Here is a 26,334-nt window from a genome sequence, read left to right on the forward strand (position 1 = left end):
TGGTTCAAGTCACCGTGGCCTCCCACCTAAATCCATGCAACAACCTCCTAACCTGTCTCTCTGCTTCCGCCAGTCTTTATCAATTCTCAGCACTGTGGTTAAAGTGGCCTTTCAAAATGTAAATCAGATCATATCTCTGCTTAAAACCCTGACACGGTGCCCCCTTTACTCAAAGTAAAAACCAAGTCCTTAGAATAACTCACAGGTCCTACATGCTCCACCCACTCCTCCCCTTCTCCATATGACCTCCTCTGATACAACTCTTTCCCTTTGCTCAGTCCACACGGGCCTCCTCGCTGTTCTGCAAATGTGTCAGCCATGCTTCTGACTTTGGCTGTAGCTGAATGTCCTTATGAGAGGTGAAGCCATCTAGACTTCCTGGGTCGAGTAGGGACTTGGAAAACTTTTCTAACAAGAGGATTGTAAAATGCACCAATCAGCACTCTGTAAAATGCACCAATCAGCACCCTGTAGCTAGCAAGAGGATGCACCAATCAGCGCTCTGGAGCTAGCAAGGGGATTGTAAAATGCACCAGTCAGGGCTCTGTAAAAAGACACCAATCAGCGCTCTGTAAAATGCACCAATCAGCACGCTGTAAAACGCACCAATCAGCAGGATCCTAAAAGTAGCCAATTGCAGGGAGGATTGAAAAAAGGGCATTCTGATAAGACAGAAAGGGAATACGCGAGGGGATAAATAAGGCAATAAATGTTGGCCACCCCCACCCCCAGCAGCAACAATCTGCTTGGGTCCCCATCCACGCTGTGGAAGCTTTCTTCTTTCACTCTTCACAAATCTTGCTACCGCTCACTCTTTGGGTCCATGCCATCTTTAAGAGCTATAACACTCACCGCAAAGGTCTGTGGCTCCATTCTTGAAGTCAGTGAGGTCACAAACGCACTGGCAGGAACCAACTCTGGACACACTTACTTACTTTGGCCTTTGTATCTCATGTCCTCAATGAGATCTACCCTGATGTCATGGGCTGAACGGTGCTCCCCGCAAAATTGACATGTTGAAGTCCTAACCCCCCCAGTATCTCAGAATGTGAGTGTATTTGGAGATAGGGTCTTTAAAAAGGGAATTAAGTTATGATGAGGTCATTGTGGTAGGCCCCAATCCAATCTGACTCTTGCTTTTAAAAGAAAAAATTAGGACACAGACACACACAGAGGAAAGACCATGTGGAGACATACAGGGAAGATTCATTCATATATCCAACTGCTGACTTTACATCCTCACTTGGGTGTGAACAGACAACTCAGACTCAATGAGTCTAAAACTGAGCTCTGACGAGATACAAAGACAAAACTGAGCTCTCTGCAAGCCAAGGAGAGAGGCCTTAGAAGAAACCAACCCTGACAACACCTTGATCTGGGATTTCTACCCTCCAGAGCTGTAAAATGAGAAATGTCTGTTGTTCAGGCCACCCAGTCTGTGGTACTTTGCTATGGCAGCCCTAGCAAAGGAATACACCTGGCCACACTATTGGTGCTGCATCTTGCCCCTTCCCTCTGACCCGGATCCTCTTCTACTTCTACCTTTTTTCCCATATTGCACTCAGCACCTCTCACATACTTATTTCCTTAGATATTATGTTTGTTGTTTAGAGTTCTGATCTCTCTTCTGCTCCCCTTCCACCCCATGTAAGCTCCATAAGGGCACAATCTTTCTTTCGTTTACTGATGTATCCCAAACACCTCCAACAGTGCAGGGCATACAGCAGGTGCTCAGTAAACAGCTGATGGATGAAGAAGTGCTAACACTATCTCTTGTATGCGTAGGGATCACTGGATGCATTCCTTCAGAGGGAGAGCTTTGAAGGACAGGGTAAAAAATTTCACTGCGTTGACTCCAAGTTTAATAATATAATACTTGAAGGAAGAAGAAACTTTTTTAGTTTTCTTCTTACTCTATTCTGCCCCATTTAATGGCCCTCCACCCCTTACTCCCAATTCTCCAGTGTTCTCTATGCAATGGCCAATAGCAGCATTTATCCATTTAGGCTGAAAACCTGGAGAACGGTCCTGGACTTCTCCCTTCCCCTGCACAAAGCCCATATCTTTATACAGCTCTCTCCGTTCCCGATTTCACGATTCTGGCCCAGGGCCCTCACTACCAGCCTTCTTATGGGCCGCTGTAGCAGCCTCCCGCGTGGGCTTCCTGCAGCTGCGGAGGTATTTCAGATACTCTGAAGGGCCACACGTGCTCTCTCATTGCCCTAACACCCCTCCTCTTTCTCCCCGCTCCTCCACGGTTAGGCTTGTTGATCATAACACGCAGCAGCTCGCTCGTATTAGGCGCTCGCGTTATGCCTCCCCTACTGGGTAGTGCATACACTTCAAGAGGCTTGAGGGCAGGGGCCGTGTCCCTAGCGCCCGGCACAAAATGGAAGCTCCAAACTTATTTGTTGGTCGTCTCCCTTCTTGTTGCTCTGACTTTCCGCTTTGTATACGCCGGGGAACTGAGCACAGGAGGGAGGCGACGCGGCTGGTTTCGCTTTGGGGCAAAGCCCCCTCTGCTCCCTGCCGTGTCCCCGGCCATCTCCGGCCCCCTGCACCCAGGCGCTCTCACCTTGGCCGAGACCTCTCTCCAGCTGCAGAAAGCCTCGTAGGCAGCGCGCACGGCGGCGCGGGCCTCTGACACCCCGCAATCGGCTACCATGCCCAGGGCAGCGCCGCTGGCCGGGTCTTGCACGGGGAAGGTGGCGGCGGCCGGGAGCCAACGGCCGCCCACGAAGCTGTCGGTGCGCAGCAGCGCCGCAGAGAGGCCCGCCAGGCCCCCAACGTAGCCGCGGAGCTGGGCCGGGCCGGGCGCAGGCCCGGGGGCAGGCACCAGGCCGCCGGCGCGGGGGTGGAGGCGGCAGCCTGGAAACGTCGACCCGAGGCGCCGGGCCCCGCAGCTCCGCAGCCAAAAGCAGGTCGCCATGGCCCGGGCAGCGACGGCGACACGAAACAGGCAAGCGGACGCGCGCGCACGGGAACGCAGGGGTCGCGGGGAAGCAGGAGGAACGAGGAGGCGCCGGAGACACGCGGGGAAAGCCGGGGAGCTGGCGGAAGGTTGCAGAGCCACAGAGCAGCGCCCTCTCTCCGCGCCTTTCTCGCTGCACCGCCGCGCAGTCCTCTGCACCTTGCCCTGAGCGCCGCGCGGCTTCGCTCCTGGCGCGACCTTCTCCCGGGGGAGGGTTGGTTTGGGGGATGGAGAAGGCTCGCTGGTAGATGCACCTGCGGACTGCTGTCACCTTTTCACTTTTCGGGTGCTCATTTGTCACTAACTGCTCCTGAGCCCCCAACCGCTGCTAGAGACCCACTGTCTCCCCTTAGCATCCCCCAAATTCGGCATCCCTGGAATTTGTGCGCGGTCCATAGAGGCGCTGGTGCCTGCCCTAAATGCCAAGGCCATGATCACGCTTGTTCATCGTTGTAGCTCCTGAGCACGTAGGATTGATTGGGAGCGATGGTTCTCTGAGGGGTCGAAGTGTGACCCCGCGTTCTGCTGCCTGCCTGCTTTTCTGGGTGTGTGTCTAGGCATTCTCCTACGGGCGCACCCGATACATAACAGCGCCTTGGAAATAAACAGACTAGGATCCAAACTCAGCCTGTTGCCGACGAGCTGCGTAACCGACAGGTTAACCTTAGTCCAGTCACTTACAAAATAGAACCGTATCTACCCCGTAGGTTTGTTGTGAGATAACGTAAAATGCTCATTACAGTTGCTACATTAAATTCAATAGTGTTCAAAGTCATACTAGCTACCCTAGTCAAGCCACTAGTAAGATTAAAGTTGGGCCACCAACTAGTAAATGGAAGCATTTGTCCAAATCGAATCAACCAAGGTGTGAGTATTGAGCATACTGTCCAACCAAGGTATTTGAGCAGCTTTAAACAACATTCTTCATCCGCTCAAAAATTAGACTTGGGCTTAAGACTCTGAAAGCAGCAGGGAAGCTTAAAACCTAAGGAGGATACAAGTAAAAATAGTAGGTGTATGCTGGGAATTTGTGGGTGCAAATGAAGCCCAGCCCTATGCTTTGATTTTAGGTTACTAGTCTCAACATATCTCCCTTTCTCAACTCCTACAGCATTAAGAGTATCTTGCTAGCTTTCACCTTTTTCTAGGACGTTGACTTTTTTTCTAGGAGATTTGCAAAATGCTGAGGCAGTAACTTTAAATTTTGACTTTGTCTTTTGCTGAGTCAGATCCATTGAGTTTTGAGCCAGTCACATATGGCTAGAAGTGGTAACAGCAGAGTTTAATCAATTTCACACTATTTTGTTCTGTATTTTATTGCAGGAACTGGGGAGAACAAGGGAGTCCTAATAGGGATGTCGACCAGTAGGTATCACAGTTGGGGCTGGGAGCTGGCGTGTTTACATCTCCTGCCTGCAGAGGGAGTGTTTTTTTGTTTGTTTGTTTGTTTTTGGTAGTGGTTGTTGTTTTTTGTTTGTTTTGTTCTTGTGAGACCACAGACTCATTCTGTCGCCCAGGTGGAGTGCAGTGGTGCGATTTCAGCTCCCTGCAACTTCTGTCTCTCGGGTTCAAGCGATTCTCCTGTCTCAGCCTCCAGAGTAGATGGGGCTGCAGGTGTGTCACCAAGCCCAGCTAATTTTTGTATTTTTAGTAGAGACAGGTTTTCACCATGTTGGCCAGGCTAGTCTTGAACTCCTGACCTCAAGTGATCCGCTCTCCTTGGCCTCCCAAAGTGCTGGGATTACAGGTTAGCCCATTTCTACTGGCCTGGAGAAATCATTCAATTAAGGCCTCAATCAACTGAGGCCAGGAAAAGCCAAGTTAATTGTGGCTTCCTCTCTTACTCAAAAGTTACCCTAGTCCACTTATCTTTTTAAGGTTCTATTTCAAACGGTACCCGCTCCCTTTCCCAGATGACTTATCCATTAGACACAGTAGGTACATGCTGAGGGCCCATAAAACTTTTAGGAGCACTCAAAAATGTTTAATTTCTTCTAAAACCTGAAGAAGAAAATGAACTTTTAGGTGACATATTAATATGTTAATCTTACACCAATGCAGATGTAAAATGTGATTTCTATTTATTGTTTACTTATTTTTATGACAGGAAGTACTTCACAAAGGCAAAAGTGCCTGGAGCTTAGAAAGTTCACAATGTGGCTCTTCCCTTTTCCCTTGGTTTTGTGCCCCTCTGCAAGCCCCCATTCAGAGTGTAAACAATTCCCTCCTGGCTCCTGTCTTACTTCCAGCTTGTCCTGATGACTCCTAGCACCTGGCTGGGTGTCCTTACCAGAGCCTACAAGGACAAGACCATCAGGTGAGAGGGAACTCTTCCTTCCTTTCTCCTTTGCCTGCCCTTGTCCTGGGAACCTCCACTCCCCAGTTCCCACCCTTATTCATCCTCTCCCCCATTTTCTTTTTCTTTTCTTTTTTTCTTTTTTTTGAGACAGGGTCTTACTCTGTCGCCCAGGCTGAATGGCACGATCTCAGCTCACTACAGTGTCTGCCTCCTGGGTTCAAGTGATTCTCCTTTCTCAGCCTCTGGAGTAGCTGGGAGTACAGGTGCGTGCCACCATGCCGAGCTAATTTTTGTGTTTTTGGTAGAGATGGGGTTTCACTATGTTGGCCAGGCTGGTTTTGAACTCCTGGCCTCAAGCCATCTGCCCACCTTGGCCTCCCAAAGTGCTGGGATTACAGGCATGAGCCACCACACCTGGTCTGAACCCATTTCTTTGGTGCTTTTTGGATGGGTTTTATTATATCTGGTTAGATATTGTTTCTAGGCAGTATTATTTTTTTTCCCCTGGTGACCCTTTGCAACCCTCTCACTGTAACCATTGATTGACTGCTCTTGGATGTTCTGAGAGAGAATATCCAAAGTCCCAATTAATAATTGCGACTACCTCACGCACAGGCTGTAGAAGGCCCAGAGTGAGAGGGAGGCAAACTCAAAGGCCTCTGGTGGCCAGAAGGGGTGTGGAAACCTGCACACGTTGCTTGGATGGTGGGGACTGGAGGAGCAGGACATGCTCTATCGGCTCTTGGCTGCAGCTGGTTGTTGTGTCACATGGGAGTGTCATTTCATGATGCTAGTTCTTCTGTTTTTAAGAGAGCCAGAAATCTAGGTTTTTACGTGAATTTTCTCATTTAGAAAAAGTTTATAAACTTGATTTAAGTTTATAAAACATCCTGTTAGCCAAACAAAACATGTAGACATATGGCCTCTGGACTAATCAGGAGTAGCTGGGCCTACTGCCCTCAGGTTTGTGGGGAGCTGCGGGATTCCTTTCCTTGGGGCTGTGCAAGTGACTGTGTTAAGCTTACAGGGGAAACTGTTGGGGCAGACAACTGTGTCAAATCATTCCATATTCTTTTTTTCTTTTCTTTTTTTTTTTTTTTTTGAGACAGAGTCTTGCTCTGTCACCCAGGCTAGTGTGCAGTGGTGTAATCTCGGCTCACCTCAACCTCCGCCTCCTGGGTTCGAGAGATCCTCCCACCTCAGCCTCCCCAGTAGCTGGGACTACTGGTGTGTGCCACCACACCTGGCTAATTTTTGTATTTTTGGTAGAGAAGGGGTCTCACCATGTTGATCACGCTAGTCTCAAACTCCTGACCTCAGGTGATCCACCAGCCTCAGCCTCCCAAAGTGCTGGGATTACAGGTGTGAGCCACCACGCCCGGCCAAATCATCCCATTTTCTTTTCATCCTTTCATTTGGCTAACCTGAGAGTGAATACCATTTCCTCTCACTCTTTTAGGGGCCCATCTCTTGCTTTTAATGTAAAATATGTATAATTTGTGTTTTAAGATTACCATCAGTTTCATGAGGAGCTTAATTTTTCCCACAGATGAAGTGTAACTGGCTACCTAATGATATACCCTAAGCTTAACATTTTCTAAACCCTGTTTCTTGGCCCTAAATCTGCCCCCTTCCTTCCACCTCCCAAGTGGAATTGACATCTTTGCTTCCCCTGCAGGAATCTGACCTTGCAACAGACTCTGGATAAGCCCCATTAGAACAGCCAGAGGTAGAGAGACCAGGAGTGGCTGCTCTTGTGTAATCCCATACAAGTGTCAGTATCTGTTGCCAAATACTGAAAGAGAAGCCAGTTCCAGCTGATCACCATAAAAGCTTTCCCAGCACTTGTGGCTTGGGAGATGGAGGAAGCAGGACAGCCTGATAAATGTATAGAAAGGATGCATGAGAGATCCACCCTTGTAAGGTGAGGTGGTCCAATATGTTGACTGTCTGCACAGGTGAGCCTTTTTATAGCAAGCAAAAAATATCTGGAGACAACTTTGCTTGCATTTCTACACAAATTTCATGTTAAAATGAAATCCAGAAAAAACCTCGGTCAGAAGATGTAGTGCTTCTGGCCTGAGGCTTTTCAGATTTCAGTTTATCCTCCCACCCCCACCCCCCAGGAGTACAGAGTTTGTTTGCTGTTCTGGTGAAGCTAAACAGTAGTTGAACAGTTGACTTCATTGGAAAACGATATTATTTTGAAATGAGGCTTGGTTTCCCGGGTCAGTGACCTGCTTAGAGAGAAGCGGTGGGTCTGCGCCTGGATTTCGGAGTCACAGTGCTGCCGCAGCTCTGAGCATTCCCACGTCATTAGAGGAGCCGGTGGGGAATGAGAGCATGTCTGCTTTCAGGTTGTGGCCCGGCCTGCTGATGATCGTGCTGGCTTCTCTCTGCCATAGAGGTTCATCGTGTGGCCTTTCAACGCACATAGAAATCGGTAAGTACTGGCGTGTCGTTATGTTATTGAGAGGACAGTACATCTGTCAAAGACATTAAGGAAGAGATTGAAAATCCAGCTCGTGGATTGATACAGTTTCCCCTGGGCACTGAGCTGAGTGGCCTGAGAGCTGGGAGGAGAAGCCCGTGATTGCAATCATCCGGGGATAGGGATTGGCAGCACGGGTTCAGTTAAGGGGAAAATAAGAAAGACAGCTGATGCCCCGTTGGTCATGGGGCCCCTGCGTGTTTCTCTGGGTGGGGAAATAGAGGCTCAGTAAATGAGAGGTTGCAATGCGGCAGCAGAACTGACAGAATGGGAGAGGAACAAGATGGGTGGAATATGGCAGGAGTGAGAAATGTACTTTTGTTGTTTTACATGTGCAAGGACAGGCATTTCCTACTATATGTAAAGAGCCATGTGTGGCCATGGGAGTGGGTCCCTGAGTCAAATTGCTGTAAAAGTGTTTGGCTTCAGGAAGGTCAAGAAAGTAAGGGAGTTTGGTCATCCACATTCACGGTGCCAGTAAGATGGCAGGAGTTGGGGAGGAGAAGGGGACAGCAAGCTAGTGCCACCAACCTTAGGGGCAAGGGCAGAGTCATCCTGGATATAGGGAGATGGTACTACAAGGAGTTATTTAAAATTTTTATTTTTCTAGCTTTATTGATACATAATTGACAAAAATTGTATAAATTTAAGATACACAACATGATGTGTTGATATATGTATGCATTGTGAAATGATTAGCACAATCAAGCTAATTAACACATGTGCCCCCTATATAGCTACCATGTTTTTTGCATATGGACTGAGAACACTTAAGATCTTTCTTAGCAAAAGGATTTGGTTCTTGTGTGAAGTGTATTTGTAACATGTTTTAACACATGGAAAATGTGAGTCAATTTGTAATAGAATTAGCTATCATAACATTCTACAGCAATTTTCAGATTAATTTCAGATATACCTGATGTTCTGAGTTTTCTCTTTTTTTTTTTTTTTTTTTTTGAGACAGAGTCTCACTCTGTCCCCCAGGCTGGACTGCAGTGGTGTGATCTCGGCTCATTGCAAGCTCCTCCTCCTGAGTTCACGCCATTCTTCTGCCTCAGCCTCCCAAGTAGCTGGGACTATAGGCGCCCACCACCACACCTGGCAAATTTTTTTGTATTGTTTTAGCAGAGATGGTATTTCAGGATGTTAGCCAGGATGGTCTCGATCTCCTGACCTTGTGATCCGCCTGCCTTGGCCTACCAAAGTGCTGGGATTACAGGCGTGAGCCATCACGCCTGGCCTGAGTTTTCTTTAATTTAGATAAAAATTATAACAGAATTTTATAGTTCTACCACCTCCAGATGTTTCAAGGAATAATAAGATTATAGGAAAAAAAATGAAAAGTTGTCAGTGCTAAACAGACATATATACTGAGCTATGATGGGCAAGAACCTGTTGTCACAGAATTTGACTATCTGAAAGGACACTAGAAGTCACCGAGTCCAGTTCTTTTCTTTTACAGATGAAGAAACTGATAATAGACAGTTTTACAGCTAACTTTTTAGTGGCCTGGCCTAGAATTACATGTCCTGACAGCTGGTCTGGTGTTCTTTCCATTAAAAATATATTGCTAGAAGGGAGTCGGGAAACAATGGAAAAGAGAACCAGACTTAGGTTCTAATTCCAGCCATCCAGTAAAGTGGATGTGTGACTCTGAGCAGTTTGCTTTACCTACCTCTCAATTCTATAAAATGAGGGGGTTGAACTTCTTGAAGAATTCTAAAGTGTCTTCCAGTTCTATGTTCTATGAAGTTGAAATTGCTAAAACTGCAGAATGAGCTGATGAGGAACAAATATAAATGGAAATATTCAATTTTTTAATCCTTAGAGTTTAAAACTTTACAAAACAGATTGCATCTGAAATTTTAATAAAACCAGATAATTGCTTGCCTTTCTTCGATGAGTACCAAAGGTCCTAATTGATATTTAAAGAATAATATTTATGTGAACATAATTGAAGGCATCTCCTGAAATAGAATCTGCACGGATTCTGAGAATTTTTTTACACAGAAGAAGACCAAAACTCCATCATTTATTTACTAATAAATTAGATGATTTTTATAAATGTTTTGGTTCACTTTTTCATTTCTTATGAAGGGCCTGAGTGGAAGGTCAGCATTGTGTGAGTGAGTTAATTAGAAATGGCTTCATTCAGCGTAAATCACTGGAATCCTATACACAGGTTATTTGGATTTGTGGGTTGTGACTTTTGTGATATTAATGCTTATAATATAGTAGTGGCTATAGTTTTTTGTTATATGAATTTTTGAAATTGGAGGCGATTCACAACAGAAATAAGGTATCGCCTTTGAATGTCACTTCACAGGGAATGTTAGTCCTCTTATTGGTTCTTGGGAGGTTCAGGCTGTGGGGTGGAGCTGGTAGTTTCCTGAGATTATTTTGTCCTTCTGGTCCAATGATGAGAAACTTTTGAGGATCATTGGCTCAGTCCATGGGTTAGGTGTTATATTGTATTTTGTACTTAGGTTTGTTTACTTCAGTACTGAAGCAAAGTATGATGATGACAGTTTCTTTTTTTTTTTTTTTTTTTTTTGAGACAGAGTCTCACTCTGTTGCCCAGGCTGGAGTGCAGTGGCGTGGTCTTGGCTCACTGCAACGTCTGCCTCCCGGGTTCAAGTGATTCCCCTGCCTCAGCCTCCCAAGTAGCTGGGATTACAGGCACGCACCACCAGGCTGGCTAATTTTTTGTATTTTTAGTAGAAACGGGTTTCTCCGTGTTGATCAGGCTGGTCTCAAACTCCTGACCTCAGGTGATCTGCCCACCTCGGCCTCCCAAAGTGCTGGGATTATAGGTGTCAGCCACCATGCCTGGCCTGACAGTTTCTTTTTCTTGAGCTCTTTACTAAGTGTCAGCCACTGTGCTTGTCACTTAGCATTTATTATTTCAACCAACCTGTTCGGTGAGTATTTTTTAAACTCAATTTTCCGTAGGAGGGAACTGAGGTCTAGAGAGGTTGAATAGCACTAAAGCTCATAGAACCATTTAATAGTTAAGCAGAAACTTTAAATCACCATCTAAACTTGCTTTGTACTATAACAATAGAAATATTGCACAAATCTATACCTAATGAAAATTGCCAGCGAGTGCAAACTCATTTCATTTCCTGCATCCTTGACAGTTACAACCACAAAATTGTATATTTTTCTTTTAAAATCATCTCGCCTAAATTATGTTTTCAGTAATAGTTGAACTTAATTGATTTATGTATTTATTTCTCTCAGGACACAGAGCTCTGGAGTTTCTTCATCTTCACAATGGGCATGTTAACTACAAAGAGGTAGAAATCTTGATTTTTTCTTTCCTTCTTTGTGCATTAGTTTTCTTCTATAGGTGCCAAACAAAGATCGTAACAGATGTTTAAACAGTAATTTTAAGACTTATTTTGGCTGGCCATGGTGGCTTATGCCTGTAATCCCAGCACTTTGGGCGCCGAGGCAGGCAGATCACCTGAGGTCAGGAGTTCGAGACCACCCTGACCAACATGGAGAAACCCCATCTCTACTAAAAATACAAAATTAGCCAGGCGTGGTGGTGCATGCCTGCAATCCCAGCTATTCAGGAGGCTGAGGCAGGAGAATCACTTGAACCCGGGAGGTGGAGGTTGTGGTACACTCCACTGCACTCCAGCCTGGGCAACAAGAGTAAAACTCCGTCTCAAAACAAACAAAAAAAAGACTCATTTTTTATTTCTTTGTTATAATGTTGTATATTATGTTATTAATGTTATAAGACATTAATATTATGGTTAAAAGGTATATGTCTCTTCCAAGTGCTACTTGAACATTTTATATGTATCTTATATATATCACACTTGAAATTTAAAGATTTTAATAATCATAATTTGAAAAAATACTTGAGAAATTTTTTAAATAGTACATTTTAAAAAGTTGCTAATTTTGTCTGTATCATTCCAATATTAGTATATGTGCTGCTGATAAGAGCACATCTTTTTTGTTTTTATTATAGAGATGGGGGTCTCACTATGTTGCCCAAGCTGGTCTTGAAATCCTGGGCTCACGCAATCCTCCCACCTTGGCCTCCCAAAGCACTGGGATTATAGGCATGAGCCACTATGCCTGGCCCATCTTTTTTGTTTTTATTTTAAAAAGTCATACTTGAGGGAGATCATTGATTGTCCACTTCTTGTTACTGTGTGTTATGCACAAATTGCATCACCAGGAGAAGGAAGTGTTTATTAAGAAATATGCCCTGAGATTCTCCGTCCAACTCCTACTATATCTATATCCTGGTAGGACTAGCTGATGACTCACCTTTACCCATCTTCAAATGAACACATTCTGATCGTATGCACTGTTTGTTCTATGGCTAAGTAATACTTTGGGACAAAGATGTAATTCTTTCATACCTACATTCGATAAGTGGTTAGCATTCCCTTCTGACATCAGAATTGGGTCATTTGATAACATTAAGTCTTGATAGTCCATTTGGGAAGCAGGATGGTAAGATAACTGAAATTTGTTGTATCCTCAAAATATTTTTAGTCATAAGATTCAGCTTCCTCCCTTGCCAACTTAACAGGCCGAATGAGGAAAAACAGCATTTATATCTGATAGTCATCTTCACTGACCTTGATGGCGAGTAGGCAGGAAAGAGGAGTGGAAATGAGAATCCACCTAATTCATCACATGAACAGTCAATCCAGAGTGTGTGCAGAGTGGTTTCTAGTAGAGGTTTTCCACCAGGTATTCTAGTAGAGGTATTATTAATTTAAAACATGTTAAATGAACACAGATGCTCCCTTTCAGGATGCATTCTAATCCAGATACTAATGTCATCCTCAGAAATAGGCCAGGCATGATGGTTTACACCTGTGATCCCAGCACTTTGGGAGGCCAAGGCAGGTCAATCACTTGAGGTCAGGAGTTTGAGACCAACCTGGCCAACATGATGAAACCCCATCTTCACTAAAAATATAAAAATTAGCTGGCCATGGTGGCAGACACCTATAGTCTAGTCCCAGCTACTTGGGAGGCTGAGGCAGGGAATCATTTGAACCTGGAAGGTGGAGGCTGAAGTGAGCTGAAATAACACCACTGCACTCCAGCCTAGGTGACAGACCAAGCCTCCATCTCAAAAAAAAAAAAAAAAAAAAAAAAAAACACAAAAACAAAACAAAACAAAAACAGCCCCTGAATGCATTGATTTTTTGAAGGGTTTTTTTTGTGTGTGTGTCTCTATCTCCTTCAGTTCTGCTCTGATCTTAGTTATTTCTTGTCTTCTGCTAGCTTTTGAATTTGTTTGCTCTTGCTTCTCTAGTTCTTTTCATTGTGATGTTAGGGTGTCGATTTTAGATCTTTCCTGCTTTCTCTTGTGGGCCCTTAGTGCTATACATTTCCCTCCACACACTGCTTTAGATGTGTCCCAGAGATTCTGGTATGTTGTGTCTTTGTTGTCATTGGTTTTAAAGAACATTTTTATTTCTGCCTATATTTCGCTGTTTACCCAGTAGTCATTCAGGAGCAGGTTTTTCAGTTTCCAGGTAGTGTGGTTTTGAGTGAGTTTCTTAATCCTGAGTTTTAATTTGATTGCACTGTGGTCTGAGTGACTGTTATGATTTCCGTTCTTTTGCATTTGCTGGGGAGTGTTTTACTTCCAATTATGTGGTCAGTTTTAGAATAAGTGTGATGTGATGCTGAGAAGAATGTATATTCTGTTGATTTGGGGTGGAGAGTTCTGTAGATGTCTATTAGATCTGCTTGGTCCAGAACTGAGTTCAGGTCCTGGATATCCTTGTTAATTTCCTGTCTCGTTGATCTGTCTGATATTGACAGTGGGGTGTTAAAGTCTCCCACTATTATTGTGTGGGAGTCTAAGTCTCTTTGTAGGTCTCTAAGAACTTGCTTTATGAATTGGGTGCTTCTGTACTGGGTGCATATATATTTAGGATAGTTAGCTCTCCTTGTTGCATTGATCCCTTTACCATTATGTAATGCCATTCTTTGTCTCTTTTGATCTTTGTTAGTTTAAAGTCTGTTTTATCAGAGACCAGGATTGCAACTCCTACCTTTTTTTTGCTTTTTACTTGCTTGGTAAATATTCCTCCATCCCTTTATTTTCAGCCTATGTGTGTCTTTGCACGTGAGATGGTCTCCTGAATACAGCGCACCGATGGGTCTTGATTCTTTATCCAATTTGCCAGTCTGTGTCTTTTAATTGGGGCATTTAGCCCATTTGCATTTAAGGTTAATATTGTTACGTGTGAATTTGATCCTGTCATTATGATGCTAGCTGGTTATTTTGCCCATTCGTTGATGCAGTTTCTTTATGGTGTCAATGGTCTTTACAATTGGGTGTTTTTGCAGTGGCTGGTACCGGTTCTTCCTTTCCATGTTTAGTGCTTCCTTCAGGAGCTCTTGTAAGGCAGTGCTGGTGGTGACAGAATCTCTCAGCATTTGCTTGTGTATAAAGGGTTTTATTTCTTCTTCGCTTATGAAACTTAGTCTGGCTGGATATGAAATTCTGGGTTGGAAATTCTTTGAGAATGTTGAATATTGGCCCCCACTCTCTTCTGGCTTGTAGGGTCTCTGCAGAGAGATCTGCTGTTAGTTTGATCGGCTTCCCTTTGTGGGTAACCTGACCTTTCTGTCTGGCTGCCCTTAACATTTTTTCCTTCATTTCAACCTTGGTGAATCTGACGATTATGTGTCTTGGGGTTGCTCTTCTCGAGGAGTATCTTTGTGATGTTCTCTGTATTTCCTGAATTTGAATGTTGGCCTGTCTTGCTCAGTTGGGGAAGTTCTCCTGGATGATATCCTGCAGAGTGTTTTCCAACTTGGATCCATTCTCCCCATCACTTTCAGGTACAGCAATCAAACGTAGGTTTGGTCTTTTCACATAGTCCCATATTTCTTGAAGGCTTTGCTTGTTCCTTTTCATTCTTTTTACTCTAATCTTGTCTTCTTGATTTATTTCATTAAGTTGATCTTCAATCTCTGATATCCTTTCTTGTGCTTGATGGATTCAGCTATCGATATTTGTGTATGCTTCATGAAGTTCTCAGGCTGTTTTTCATCTCCATCAGGTCATTTATGTTCTTCTCTAAATTGCTTATTCCAGTTAACAATTCCTCTAACCTTTTTTTCAAGGTTCTTAGCTTCCTTGCATTGGGTTAGAACATGCTCCGTTAGCTCGGAGGAGTTTGTTATTACCCACCTTCTGAAACCTACTTCTGTCTGTTCATCAAACTCATTCGCCATCCAGTTTTGTTCCCTTGCTGGCAAGGAGTTGTGTTCCTTTGGAGAAGAGGCGTTCTGGTTTTTGGAATTTTCGGGCTTTTTGCGCTGGTTTCTCCCCATCTTTGTGGATTTATGTACCTTTGGTCTTTGACGTCGGTGACGTCGGATGGTGCCTCTCTCTAACAGTCAAGCCCCTCTGCTGCAGGTCTGCTGGAGGTCCACTCCAGACCCTGTTTGCATTGGTATCACCAGTGGAAGCTGCAGAACAGCAAAGATTGCTGCCTGTTCTTTCCTCGGGAAGCTTCGTCCCAGAGGGGCACCTGCCAGATGTCAGCCAGAGTTCTCCTGTATGAGGTTTCTGTTGGCCCCTACTGGGAGGTGTCTTCCAGTCAGGATACACGGGGGTCAGGATCCCACTAGAGGAGACAGTCTGACCCTTAGCAGAGCTTGAACGCTGTGCTGGGAGGTCTGCTGCTCTCTTCAGAGCAGTCAGGCAGAAACGTTTAAGTCTGCTGAAGCTGTGCCCATAGCCACCCCTTCCCCCAGGTGCTCTGTCCCCAGGGATATGGAGGTTTTACCTATAAGTCCCTGGCTGGGACTGCTGCCTTTTTTCAGAGATGCCCTGCCCAGAGAGTGGTCTTGCCCTGTTACCCAGGCTGGAGTGCAGTGGCATGAACTCAGCTGACTGCAACTTCCACCTCCCGGGTTCAAGCGATCCTCCCACCTCAGCCTCCTGAGTAGCTAGGACCACAGGTGCATGCCACCACACCCAGCTAATTTTTTGTATTTTTGTTGGAGATGAGGTTTCAGCTTGTTTCCCAGGCTGTTTCGAACTCCTGAGCTCAAGTGATCCGCCAGCCGCAGCCTCCCAGTATGCTAGGATTACAGATGTGAGCCAGAGACACTGCGCCCGGCCTTTATTCATTTTCATTTTTGTCAATTTGGTAGGTGGAAAATGGCTTTTGTTTTAGGTTTAATTGGCATTTTAATTTTTTTCTTTCCTTTTTTTTTTTTTTTTTTTTTGAGACAGGGTCTGGCTCTGTCACCCAGGCTAGAATGCAGTGGCATGATCTCAACTCACTGTAACTTCCACCTCCCAGGTTCGAGCAATCCTCTCAACTCAGCCTCCCAAGTAACTGGGACTACAGACACACACCAACCATACCAGGCTAATTTTTGTATTTTTTATGCATCAATTTTTCTGTTATGGTTTCTACTTGTAAATTATGCTTAGAAAAATTATTCCCACTTCATGGTTATATAATTATTCACTTAAATTTTATCCTGTTAATTTTATGGCTTCATTTTTGACATTTAACCTTATAATTCATCTTGTATTTGTTTGGGTATAAAACTTGACAGGGATCCAGTGACTTGTCATTGGTAATATTAATTTCAAGTCAGTGTCGCCTAGGGCAGTGGTCCCCAAGTTTTTTGACACGAGGGACTGGTTTCATGGAAGACAATCTTTCTATGGATGGGGTGGGGGGTGGGGGGTATATGGTTTCAGAATGAAACTGTTTCACCTCAGATCATCAGGCATTAGATTATCCTAAGGAGCGTGCAACCTAGATCCCTAGCGTGTACAGTTCCCAGTATGATTCCTATTTCTCTGAGAATCTAATGCCACTGCTGCTGTGACAGGTGGTGGAGCTCAGGAGGCAATGCTTGCTTGCCCACTGCTCACCTCCTGCTGTGTGGCCCCATTCCTAACAGGTCACAGACTGGTACCAGTTCATGGCCTGGGGGTTGGGGACCCCCGATGTAGGGTAAACATGGATTTGCCCATGCAATGATGGTATACTCATTGTTATGGGGTTGTGACATCACCATTTGTTGACTACTCCATCCATTATTCATCTATTAGACATTAAGTTCTATGTATGCTTGGCCAGGCGTGGTGGCTCACGCCTGTAATCCCAGCACTTTGGGAGGCCAAGGCGGGCAGATCACGAGGTCAGGAGATCCTTTTTTTTAGTCTTTTTTTTTTTTTAGTCTTCCCAAAACACAAAGGACATCATCTTACACTAAAGCACAGGTAGCAGCTATAAACTGATATGTACGTATGTGCACATGTGTGTGTATTTTTCTCTTTTCACTGTGAATCATTGGAAATTTTATAAAAACCAGCTCTGGGCCAGGCATGGTGGCTCATGTCTGCAATCCCAGCACTTTGAGAGGCTGAGATGGGTGGATCCCTTGAGGTCAGGAGTTCGAGACCAGCCTGACCAACATGGCGAAACCCCATCTCCGCCAAAAATACAAAAATTAGCCAGGCGTAGTGGTGCATGCCTATAATCCCAGCTACTCAGGAGGCTGAGGCAGGAGAATCGCTTGAACCTGGCAGGTTGCGGTGAGCCGAGATTGCGCCATTACACTCCAGCCTGGGTGACAAGAGCAAAAGTCCATCTCAAAAAAAAAAAAGCAACAAAAACAACAACTCTGGGTCAGTAAAACAATGTTAAGGCCTCAGGGAAATCCTGCTTTACTGCGTTGGCAGAGAAAATGAAAGAAAATGAAGTTTAAATAAGTGATTTCTGCTATTTCTTAATTAGCCTCTCTGTGTTTGGTAGGGAAGAATCTGAAGTTATATATTGTTGTGTGTTGTCTTGGATTATGTGTGAATTTCAATCATTTATTTACTTTATGCCTGCTTTCCTTCCTTCCTTTTTCCCTTTCATGCCGTCTATACCCCCATAGTTCTAGCATCTCATCATGGGAAATTGGTGGGGCCTGCACTCCCCAGGCTGCTGACTGCTGCCCCTTAATCTCTGTATTTTCCTGCTCTGCAGCTGTTACTAGAACACCAGGATGCATATCAGGCTGGAACCGTGTTTCCTGATTGTTTTTACCCTAGCCTCTGCAAAGGAGGTAAGATGAAAGTTTACAGACTGAATGAAGTCACTTTTACTTGGTTAATAGGAATAGCTATGACTTTAAAAATATATATGTATGTGTACTATATATTTTTAATTGTACAGTGTATTTTCCATTATTGTTGAGAACAATTTGTTTCCCAATAATATTGTTGGTTAATGACTTAGTTTACATAGTTGCATTTTCCATTTAGCTAAAACTGACCTGGTTAAGCATAGAAATTCTGAAAACTTTATTTTTTGGTGAAAACCTAAGTGGCACGGCAGAAGACATTTTGCAAGAAATCAAAAGGTCTGAGTTTGTGTTTCTTCCATATTAGTATGTGACCTTAAAAAAGTCACTTATGCATAGAATCCCAATTTTCATGTCTTGGTGAAGATAATGCCTGCCCTGTCTCTTTACTGGATTGTCCTTGGCATTAATGCACAATATTTTGTCAAGTGCTATGCAAATCTCAGACACTGTTATCTATAAGAGTTAAAGAAAGAGGAAAGAAACATGAAAAGCAGCTTGACAGTCAAAGACAGATTTATTTTGGAGAAATAAACCTGAGAGGGGCTTCTGGCCGATTTCAGTCAGGAGCACTCTCTCTTACAGACTAAGAGTATTTATTGGTGAGAGAGCTTGGAATGTTTCTCTGTGGGGGAGAAGTTTATTGTAGGGTTGGAATATCTCTAGTTGGAGGGGAGGTTATCTTGGGGCTGACATCTCTCCGTCTGAAGGGGAGGTTATCTTGGGGCTGGCACATCTCTGGTTGGGAAGGGGTTTGGAATGTTTCTGATTGGAGATGTTATTTGTGGTTTATGGTTATGCTGACTCCACCCATTAGGCTGATGCCCTTTGGATTTATGCAATTTTTGGTCAAGGTGGACTTAAAATGGCAGTTGTTGTCCAAGATGGCAGTGCTCCTGCTCTGTCATTATCAGTAAACTAGTCTCATGGGTTGTATCAGTCAGACACCCAGCAGGACCCAGAAGTCACGTTCAAACTGAGTAATTGGAGAGGAGTTTAGTAAGGGTACCATTTTCAAAGATGTGGACAGGAGGTGAGGAATTACAAAAGATCGTTCAGGGGAGGGAGAGATTACTGGAACCGTGGAGAGAGAGAGAGCTGCATGAAGAAGACCACTTGATGAGAGCTGGACCTTCAGCTATGGGGCACAGCCAGCCCACTGTGACCCCACAGAAGGGGAGCTGGGAGAATACATACCCCAACTTCTGTGTTTTCTTTTTCTCTGATCTGTCAGTTCTCTTTATTGGCCAAACCCAACCCAACCAAAGCCAGAGGGCCACGAAGCCAGTTGAAGCAGGTGACCTCAGAGTCACCCTACAGGGTACAGAAGGATGGGGAGTGGGTCTGGAAGGACAAATGGAGGCCTCCAGCACACTGGGTCCTTGTATAAACTGCTTCTGAGGTCTTGGGGGTCATCTGCTATTATCCCATTCCTTTAATTCAGTGATGGTCTTTGGGACTGAAATGAACTATTTGGGGCTCCTCACTCCTGCAGTTAGAATCCCAGACAGCTAAGCTTTTGTGTTTCTCATATTTATAAGTTTTGTTCTGTTTCCCTCTTACTCTGTTAACTATCATTTCTCAATCCTATTATTTTGCCTGCATGTTATAGTTCTCCTTTCTAACCTATTATTTCTAATTCAGTATGTCCCAAACTGTATTCATGAGAGCTCTACTGTCCCTTGATAACTTCTACAAAAAAGAAAAGAAAGGATATTTTTGTCCATTCAATTTGAGAAACATTGCTTATTGTACACCATTTTTAGAGACAGACAAAACCCACCCTAGCCAAGGTTCTGAGGAGAGTGGAAAAGGAATGTAAACTATTTAGCATTTTCCATTGTTTTCTACAGCAATAAATACTCTTCTGTGAGGAAAAGATTGAGACTGGTATATGACTAGTTACAGGGAATTTGTATAGACATTCCACTTAGGTTTTCATGCATTTTTCCATATCTTACCTTGTCTCATACATACCTAATTCAACTGTAGTTTTGCTTTTCTTCTTTGGTGATTCACTCTTATTGCATCTTTCAGAAGCACTTAGCTTTCTTAGATATTTAATTGCCAAAGAAAAAACACCTTTTTTAAAAAAGTTATTTTAATAGTTTTTAGAGACAGGGTCTTGCTCTGTTGCCCAGGCTGGGGTGCAGTGGTGCAATCACAGCTCATTACAGCCTCAAACTCCTGGCTTCAAGTGACCCTCCTGCCTCAGCCTTCTGAATAGCTGAGACTAAAGGTGTGTACCACCATACCTGGCTAATTTTTTATTTTATTTTTTAATTTTTGTAGAGATGGGGTCTTGCTATGTTGCCCAGGCTAGTCTCAAACTCCTGGTCTCAAGGGGTCGTCCCACTTCAGCCTCCCAAAGTGCTGGAATTACAGGCGTGCACTACTGTACCCAGCAAAACTCTTCATTTGTATTAGTTTACCTAATATTGAATTAGCTTTTATAATTACAGTAACAAGGACATCTGGTTTAAACAGGATTAGAGTGGGTCTGATTGACCCTTTGTGACCTATGGTATACACAGGTAAGTTCAAGTCTCTGGGCAGTGGCTTGCCAGCTGTCAGCATCCAGCACGCCCTGGGGGACTTTCTTTTGCTTCCAGTCTGTAGGATTTACAGAGGGATCAGAAAGCTTCAGTTAATCTGGCAATTCGTTTAAGTTGAAGTTGTTCAAAAGAGCTACTGCTATATTTAATTCTGGAGTTTTACTGTATTCTGGAGAACAAGAATTGTTTAAAGCTTTATCTCTAGAAAAACTGTGGGCGCAAATAAAATGTCTTGGTTCTAACTTCTTTGAAAACCATTTTGAAAAAAAAACAATGATTTAAAATTGGTTCAGCAATTTTTACTTTAGGAACAGCATAGAAAAATTGAACTGAGGGATCTGAACTCTGCAGTTTTGCTTTTAGTTACCCTCGTAACATTTGGCACTCCATGAGGCATTCGTGGCCCTTGGAGGTTTAGCACAGAGGCCAGTTCTGTCTTCCCTACCCCTCTTGTGGGAATAAAGAGCTACATGGGACACCCACTGGCCCACTCAAACGATGCTTGCATAAAATGCTCGCTGGGGCTCGTGCCATTTTATAACAATTATTATAAAATCAAATGCTTGAAAGCATATGAAATACTTGCTTTTATTTTTGTACTCTTAAGGAGGGTGACCGTGAGAGACAAGAAAAATATTTTTAAAACCCCAACAAATAAACAAAACCAAACTACAGCTTGTTTCCTTAGCTTTAGGGCACAGAAATGGAAACACTTTAGCCTCTATTCTAACCAGTATCGCAAGCCAGGCTGTGAGCCAGTTCAGGCTTCCGTCCCTCTTACGGTAGGGCTCTTTTTAGTCATCAGGCAGACAGTACCATGCCTATTCCAAAATCTTAGCTGGCTCTTCTGTTTTGGAGGCTTCTTTTGAATGTTGACAGAAGAAACTGAGGGGCATGGAGGGAAAGAGGAGAAGGGACACAGCAGCGGGTGGTGGTGGAAGATTTGATTGGGACTCTCCAACTTCTAAGAGAGAATCCAGAGCCCTGCTTTTGTTTTGTCAGGAAAATTCCATGATGTGTCTGAGAGCACTCACTGGACTCCGTTTCTTAACGCAAGCGTTCATTATATCCGAGAGAACTATCCCCTTCCCTGGGAGAAGGTAGGCATGGTCCTCTAATCCTTAAAATATTTAGCACCAAACCTGCCGTGTACTGTTTTTGCACCTGCGTTGACCCCATTCATACCACTCTGTAAGGGCTGCCCACCATTCTGCCTTCGGTGTCATACACATTGCTTGGACATAGTAGATGGCTAGATAATACTTGAATTACATATAAACACAGTTTGGGATATATCACTTCATCATTTTGCTCCAATGGTAATTAATCTTAAAGCACTTCCAACACATCATAAAATGTTTCCAAAAGTCCTTATGGTTTCGTGTGTTGGGAGGGGGGGGGCGGTATTTTTTTTTTTTTCAGACTATGTCTCGCTCTGTTGCCCAGGCTGGAGTGCAGTGGCGTGATCTCGGCTCACTGCAAGCTCCATCTCCCAGGTTCATGTCATTCTCCTGCCTCAGCCTCCTGAGTAGCTGGGACTACAGGCGCCCGCCACCGCGCCTGGCTACTTTTTTTTGTTTTTTGTTTTTGTATTTTCAGTAGAGACGGGGTTTCACCATGTTAGCCAGGATGATCTCGATCTCCTGACCTCGTGATCCACCTGCATTGGCCTCCCAAAGTGCTGAGATTACAGACGTGAGCCACTGCGCCCGGCCTGTGTGTGGTTTTTTATTTTTGAGACAGAGTCTTGCTCTGTCGCCCAGGCTGGAGTGCAGTGCCGCAATTTCAGCTCACTGCAACCTCCACCTCCTAGGTTCAAGCAATTCTTGTGTTTCAACCTCCTGAGTAGCTGGGATTACAGGCGTGAGCCACTGCACCCGGTCTCTTACATGGTTTTTAATAACTAGAAACTGCAATGTACTTGCCTGAAATTTTTTGTTAAGTCTCAATAACATAAATGAATTTCTATTTATTAAAACTTTTAATAGGATTGTTATTATAAAATCACCCAAACACACATGACTCTAATTTGCTTGTTTGGCAGGACACAGAGAAACTGGTAGCTTTCTTGTTTGGAATTACTTCTCATATGGTAGCAGATGTCAGCTGGCATAGTCTGGGCATTGAACAAGGATTCCTTAGGACCATGGGAGCTGTGAGTACAACCCTTTATGGGGAATTACTTTATGGGAGTGATACTGCCACACCTAAGATCAAAACGTGACTGTTTTAGAAGAAAGGAAAATGTTAGGTTATTCAGACTTCTGCCCAAAGCAGTGTTTAGTTAGAGTACCATCTTTTCCAGTTTGTTCCTTTTTTTTTTTTTTTGAGATGGAGTTTTGCTCTGTCGCCAGGCTGGAATGCAGTGGTGCGAAGGTGCAATCTTAGCTCACTGCAACCTCTGACTCCTTGGTTCAAGTGATTCTCCTGCCTCATCCTCCTGAGTAGCTGGGATTACAGGCACGCGCCACCATGCTCAGCTAATTTTTATATTTTTAGTAGAGACAGAGTCTCACCATGTTGGCCAGGATGGTCTCGATCTCCTGACCTTCATGATCTGCCTGCCTTGGTCTCTCAAAGTGCTGGGATAACAGGCGTGAGCCACTGTGCCTGGCCCAATTCATTCCTTTTATTCTTCTTGCCAACTGGGTAGATTCATCCACAACAGCAGAGTGGCTAGTGTGTACTGAAAACAGTAATAGATGTGATGTTTTGTCTTAGTTACAAAAATATTTGAGAAATCTTATCCTTTCTTTAAGCCATATATCTTAATAAGGATATGAATACCTGCCACTTGGTTCTATTTAAAAGTAATACTTCTACTTTATTGGACTTTTTCTCTTTCTTTTTAGCTTTCTATATGAAAATGTCATGTCCTCAAACTGAAAATTGTGATCTTACGTGATGACTTAGCCTCTGGATGGCCCCCTAGTCCTTAATTTATGTTAATTACATTATGTTAGAAGTTTCAACTTCAACTCAGAGATTTTTTTATATATCCTATAAGGCAGAATTGTCTGTAGTAGCTTTATTACCAGACATATGTATCCAACTCAGCTGCATATGTATATACGCACATATATACATACATATATATACACACACATATGTATACATATATATATACACACACACACACAAAGTTTTTTTCTTTTGAGATGGAGTTTCCCTCCTGTTGCCCAGGCTGGAGTGCAATGGCACAATCTTGGCTCACTGCAACCTCTGCCTCCCAGGTGCAAGTATTCTCCTGCCTTAGCCTCCCAAGTAACTGGGATTACTGGAACCCGCCACAATGCCCGGCCAGTTTTTTGTATTTTTAGTGCAGATGGGGTTTCACCATGTTGGCCACGCTGGTCTCGAACTCCTGACCTCAGGTGATCCACTCGCCTCAACCTCCCAAAGTTCTGGGATTACAGGCATGAGCCACTGCACCCTGCCTTTTTTTTTTTTTTTTTAACTAATAAAATGTTAGTGTGAAAATTGAGTCTATCTATAATGCATCCTCAGCAGTCCATTGAGTTAGCTGTCATCTCCCACCACTTGCCTGATTGTGGGAGTAAGAGTTGGGGCTACAATTTGTAATACACACCAGATGGTTCTCTTTCTTTCTCAGATTGATTTTCACGGCTCCTATTCTGAGGCTCATTCAGCTGGTGATTTTGGTACCGTTTATTTCCATTTGCTTAATTTTCTCCTTGTGGTATAGTTCACTTATAATGACATCACCACTGTGCTTTAAATATGTGTGTCTTTAATATTTTGCCTGTTGCATGTATTTTCTATTTAATGTTGCAGTTCATATATAGTAGAGATGTACCTCATTTAACATAGAGATGTATTTCTACAAACTTGTGTCTATATGTGTTTTTTTGTTAAAAAACTCTACAATTTTGTTGTTGACATGTCTTAACTTTAGAAAAACTTTACTTATACATTGGGTTAAAATTCATTAGCTAGTGTCTCCCACTCTCCTAATACTTTAGCTTTGTTAAATTCCACCTTTTGTCTGTAGTAGTAAATTACTTTTAAATATTTAAACTAGGTGGTGAATGGTGTTTATTAAAAGAAACACTTATGGTAGATATTTCCTTAAAGTAAAACAAAAATCACCTTTGGTTATATGGCTAATTCTTTCTTAATGTATATGTTTCACTAAGATTTTTAAAAGATAATTTTTTTAAAAAAAAAAGCATGCCTTTACCTAAAACAATGAACAAAAACATGTAATAATGTGAAAAACTAGTAATCTGACTTGTCAGACCTCATGTTGAAAGATGCATGCTATGTTTGTCACTAATCCACCAAATGTCAATATTTTTTTCATACCCTAGGAGGAGATGTGTTGAGCCAGTTTGAATTTAATTTTAATTACCTTGCACGACGCTGGTAAGAGCAATGTACATTTAAATTTGTGATATCTAAATGGCATTTAGAACCAACTCTTTTTCTTAGAAAATATAACTTACAGTATAATTAGAAGTCTTCTGCACTGGTAAATTTTGAAAAGCAAAACTGCATATTAGCATAGTCTAAGTAGATTCTTTGAAAACTTGAATTCTACCCAATTTTGAATGGAGTTGCTGAGTCATAGTTTAACTTTACTTTTTCAAAATCATCATCTCACCTTATGCTCCCATCAGCTTTGTATAATCGTTCTGCTGTTTCTGCATTCTCCAATACTTAGTATTGTCCAGCTGCTAAAATTTTCCAGCCTGTTTGTGTGTAATGGTATCTCATTAAGGCTGCCATTTGAATTTCCCAGATTACTAATGAGGTCAAACTTTTCTTCAATTTTATGGATCATTTGTGTTTAATTTTAAGTGAAAACTTTTCCCAGTTTTCAGTCTATTTTTCTGTTGGGTTGCTTATCCTTTTATTTGTAAGTATTACATATTCTGGCTTCTACTGTCTTGTCAGTTTGTCACTTAATTGTTACAAATGTCTCTCACAGTTTGTGGTGTGTCTTTTCACTTACTTTATGGTGTATCTTGACAAGCAGAATTTGTTAATATTCATGTAGTTGAATATATCAGTTTTTCCTTTGTAATCTGTACTTCTGATGTCTTATTTAAGAAATCCATTCTTAGCTGGGTGTAGTGGCACGGTACCTGTAGTCCCAGCTACTCAGGAGGCTGAAGTGGGAGGATCACTTGAGCACAGGAGTTTGAGGCTTCGGTGAGCTATGACTGCACCACTGCACTCCAGCCTGGGCAACGGAGTGAGACCTTGTCTCTTAAAAAAAAAAAAAAGACACTTTGGGAGGCCAAGGCAGGTGGATCACAAGGTCAGGAGCTTGAGACCGTCCTGGCTAACATGGTGAAACCCTGTCTCTACTAAAAATACAAAAATATTAGTCAGTTGCGGTGACGGGCACCTGTAGTCCCAGCTACTCAGGAGGCTGAGGCAGGAGAATGATGTGAACCTGGGAGGCGGAGCTTGCAGTAAGCCGAGATCGTGCCACTGCACTCCAGCCTGGGCAACAGAGTGAGATTCTGTCTCAAAAATAAATAAATAAATAAATAAATAAATAAATAAAAAGAAAACCTTTCTACCTTGAGGGCAAATGGTTGTTCTTTTACATAGACTTTTAAAGCTTTTATAGTTGTGTTTCTTAGCTGTATATATTTGATTTAACTGGAGTTAATTTTTTGTATGTTCTGAAATGTAAATCTACTTTTATTTTTTCCTCTGGAGATAATGGATTGTCCCAGAATGATTTATCAATAGTCTACTGCTTCCTTACTGATCTACAATACCGTTTCTGTTTTAATTTCCTTTTTCTTTCTGTCTTGTGTATGTGTGGTTTTTTTTTTTTTTTTTTTTTTTTTTGAGCAGTCTAGCTCTGTTGCTCAAGCTGGAGTGTGGTGGTGTGTAATCTTGGGTCACTGCAACCTTCAACTTCCAGGCTCAA

General features: G+C 43.2%; 3 protein-coding genes across 5 annotated transcripts in view; 1 reads left to right on the forward strand and 2 right to left on the reverse strand.

The window, feature by feature from the left end:
* ACOT13 (acyl-CoA thioesterase 13) overlaps nt 1-2,979 on the reverse strand; it is a 202,374-nt gene extending 199,395 nt beyond the window's left edge. Inside the window, exon 1 of the mRNA XM_077998267.1 lies at nt 2,781-2,979. The gene's annotated coding sequence lies outside the window, so the exon portion shown is untranslated. The remainder of the gene's footprint in view (nt 1-2,780) is intronic.
* Nucleotides 1-2,979, reverse strand: part of ALDH5A1 (aldehyde dehydrogenase 5 family member A1) — a 35,560-nt gene extending 32,581 nt beyond the window's left edge. Inside the window, exon 1 of the mRNA XM_001101142.5 lies at nt 2,576-2,979. Coding sequence (XP_001101142.1) covers nt 2,576-2,929 — 354 coding nt within the window. The 5' untranslated portion in view covers nt 2,930-2,979. The remainder of the gene's footprint in view (nt 1-2,575) is intronic.
* GPLD1 (glycosylphosphatidylinositol specific phospholipase D1) overlaps nt 2,261-26,334 on the forward strand; it is a 68,243-nt gene continuing 44,169 nt past the window's right edge. Inside the window, exons 1-8 of one of the 3 annotated variants that reach the window (XM_078000914.1) lie at nt 2,261-2,959; nt 7,628-7,713; nt 11,005-11,060; nt 17,772-17,850; nt 21,426-21,523; nt 22,468-22,578; nt 24,037-24,085; nt 24,755-24,809. In XM_078000914.1, the coding sequence (XP_077857040.1) occupies nt 2,928-2,959; nt 7,628-7,713; nt 11,005-11,060; nt 17,772-17,850; nt 21,426-21,523; nt 22,468-22,578; nt 24,037-24,085; nt 24,755-24,809 (566 nt within the window). In that variant the 5' untranslated portion in view covers nt 2,261-2,927. Of the gene's footprint in view, nt 2,960-6,341; nt 7,714-11,004; nt 11,061-17,771; nt 17,851-21,425; nt 21,524-22,467; nt 22,579-24,036; nt 24,086-24,754; nt 24,810-26,334 lie in introns of those variants that run through there. The other 2 variants (XM_015135674.3, XM_078000915.1) reach the window with 2 other exon arrangements.

The sequence above is a fragment of the Macaca mulatta genome, chromosome 4 (assembly GCF_049350105.2).
Source record: "Macaca mulatta isolate MMU2019108-1 chromosome 4, T2T-MMU8v2.0, whole genome shotgun sequence".
In the NCBI taxonomy this organism is placed as follows: domain Eukaryota; kingdom Metazoa; phylum Chordata; class Mammalia; order Primates; family Cercopithecidae; genus Macaca; species Macaca mulatta.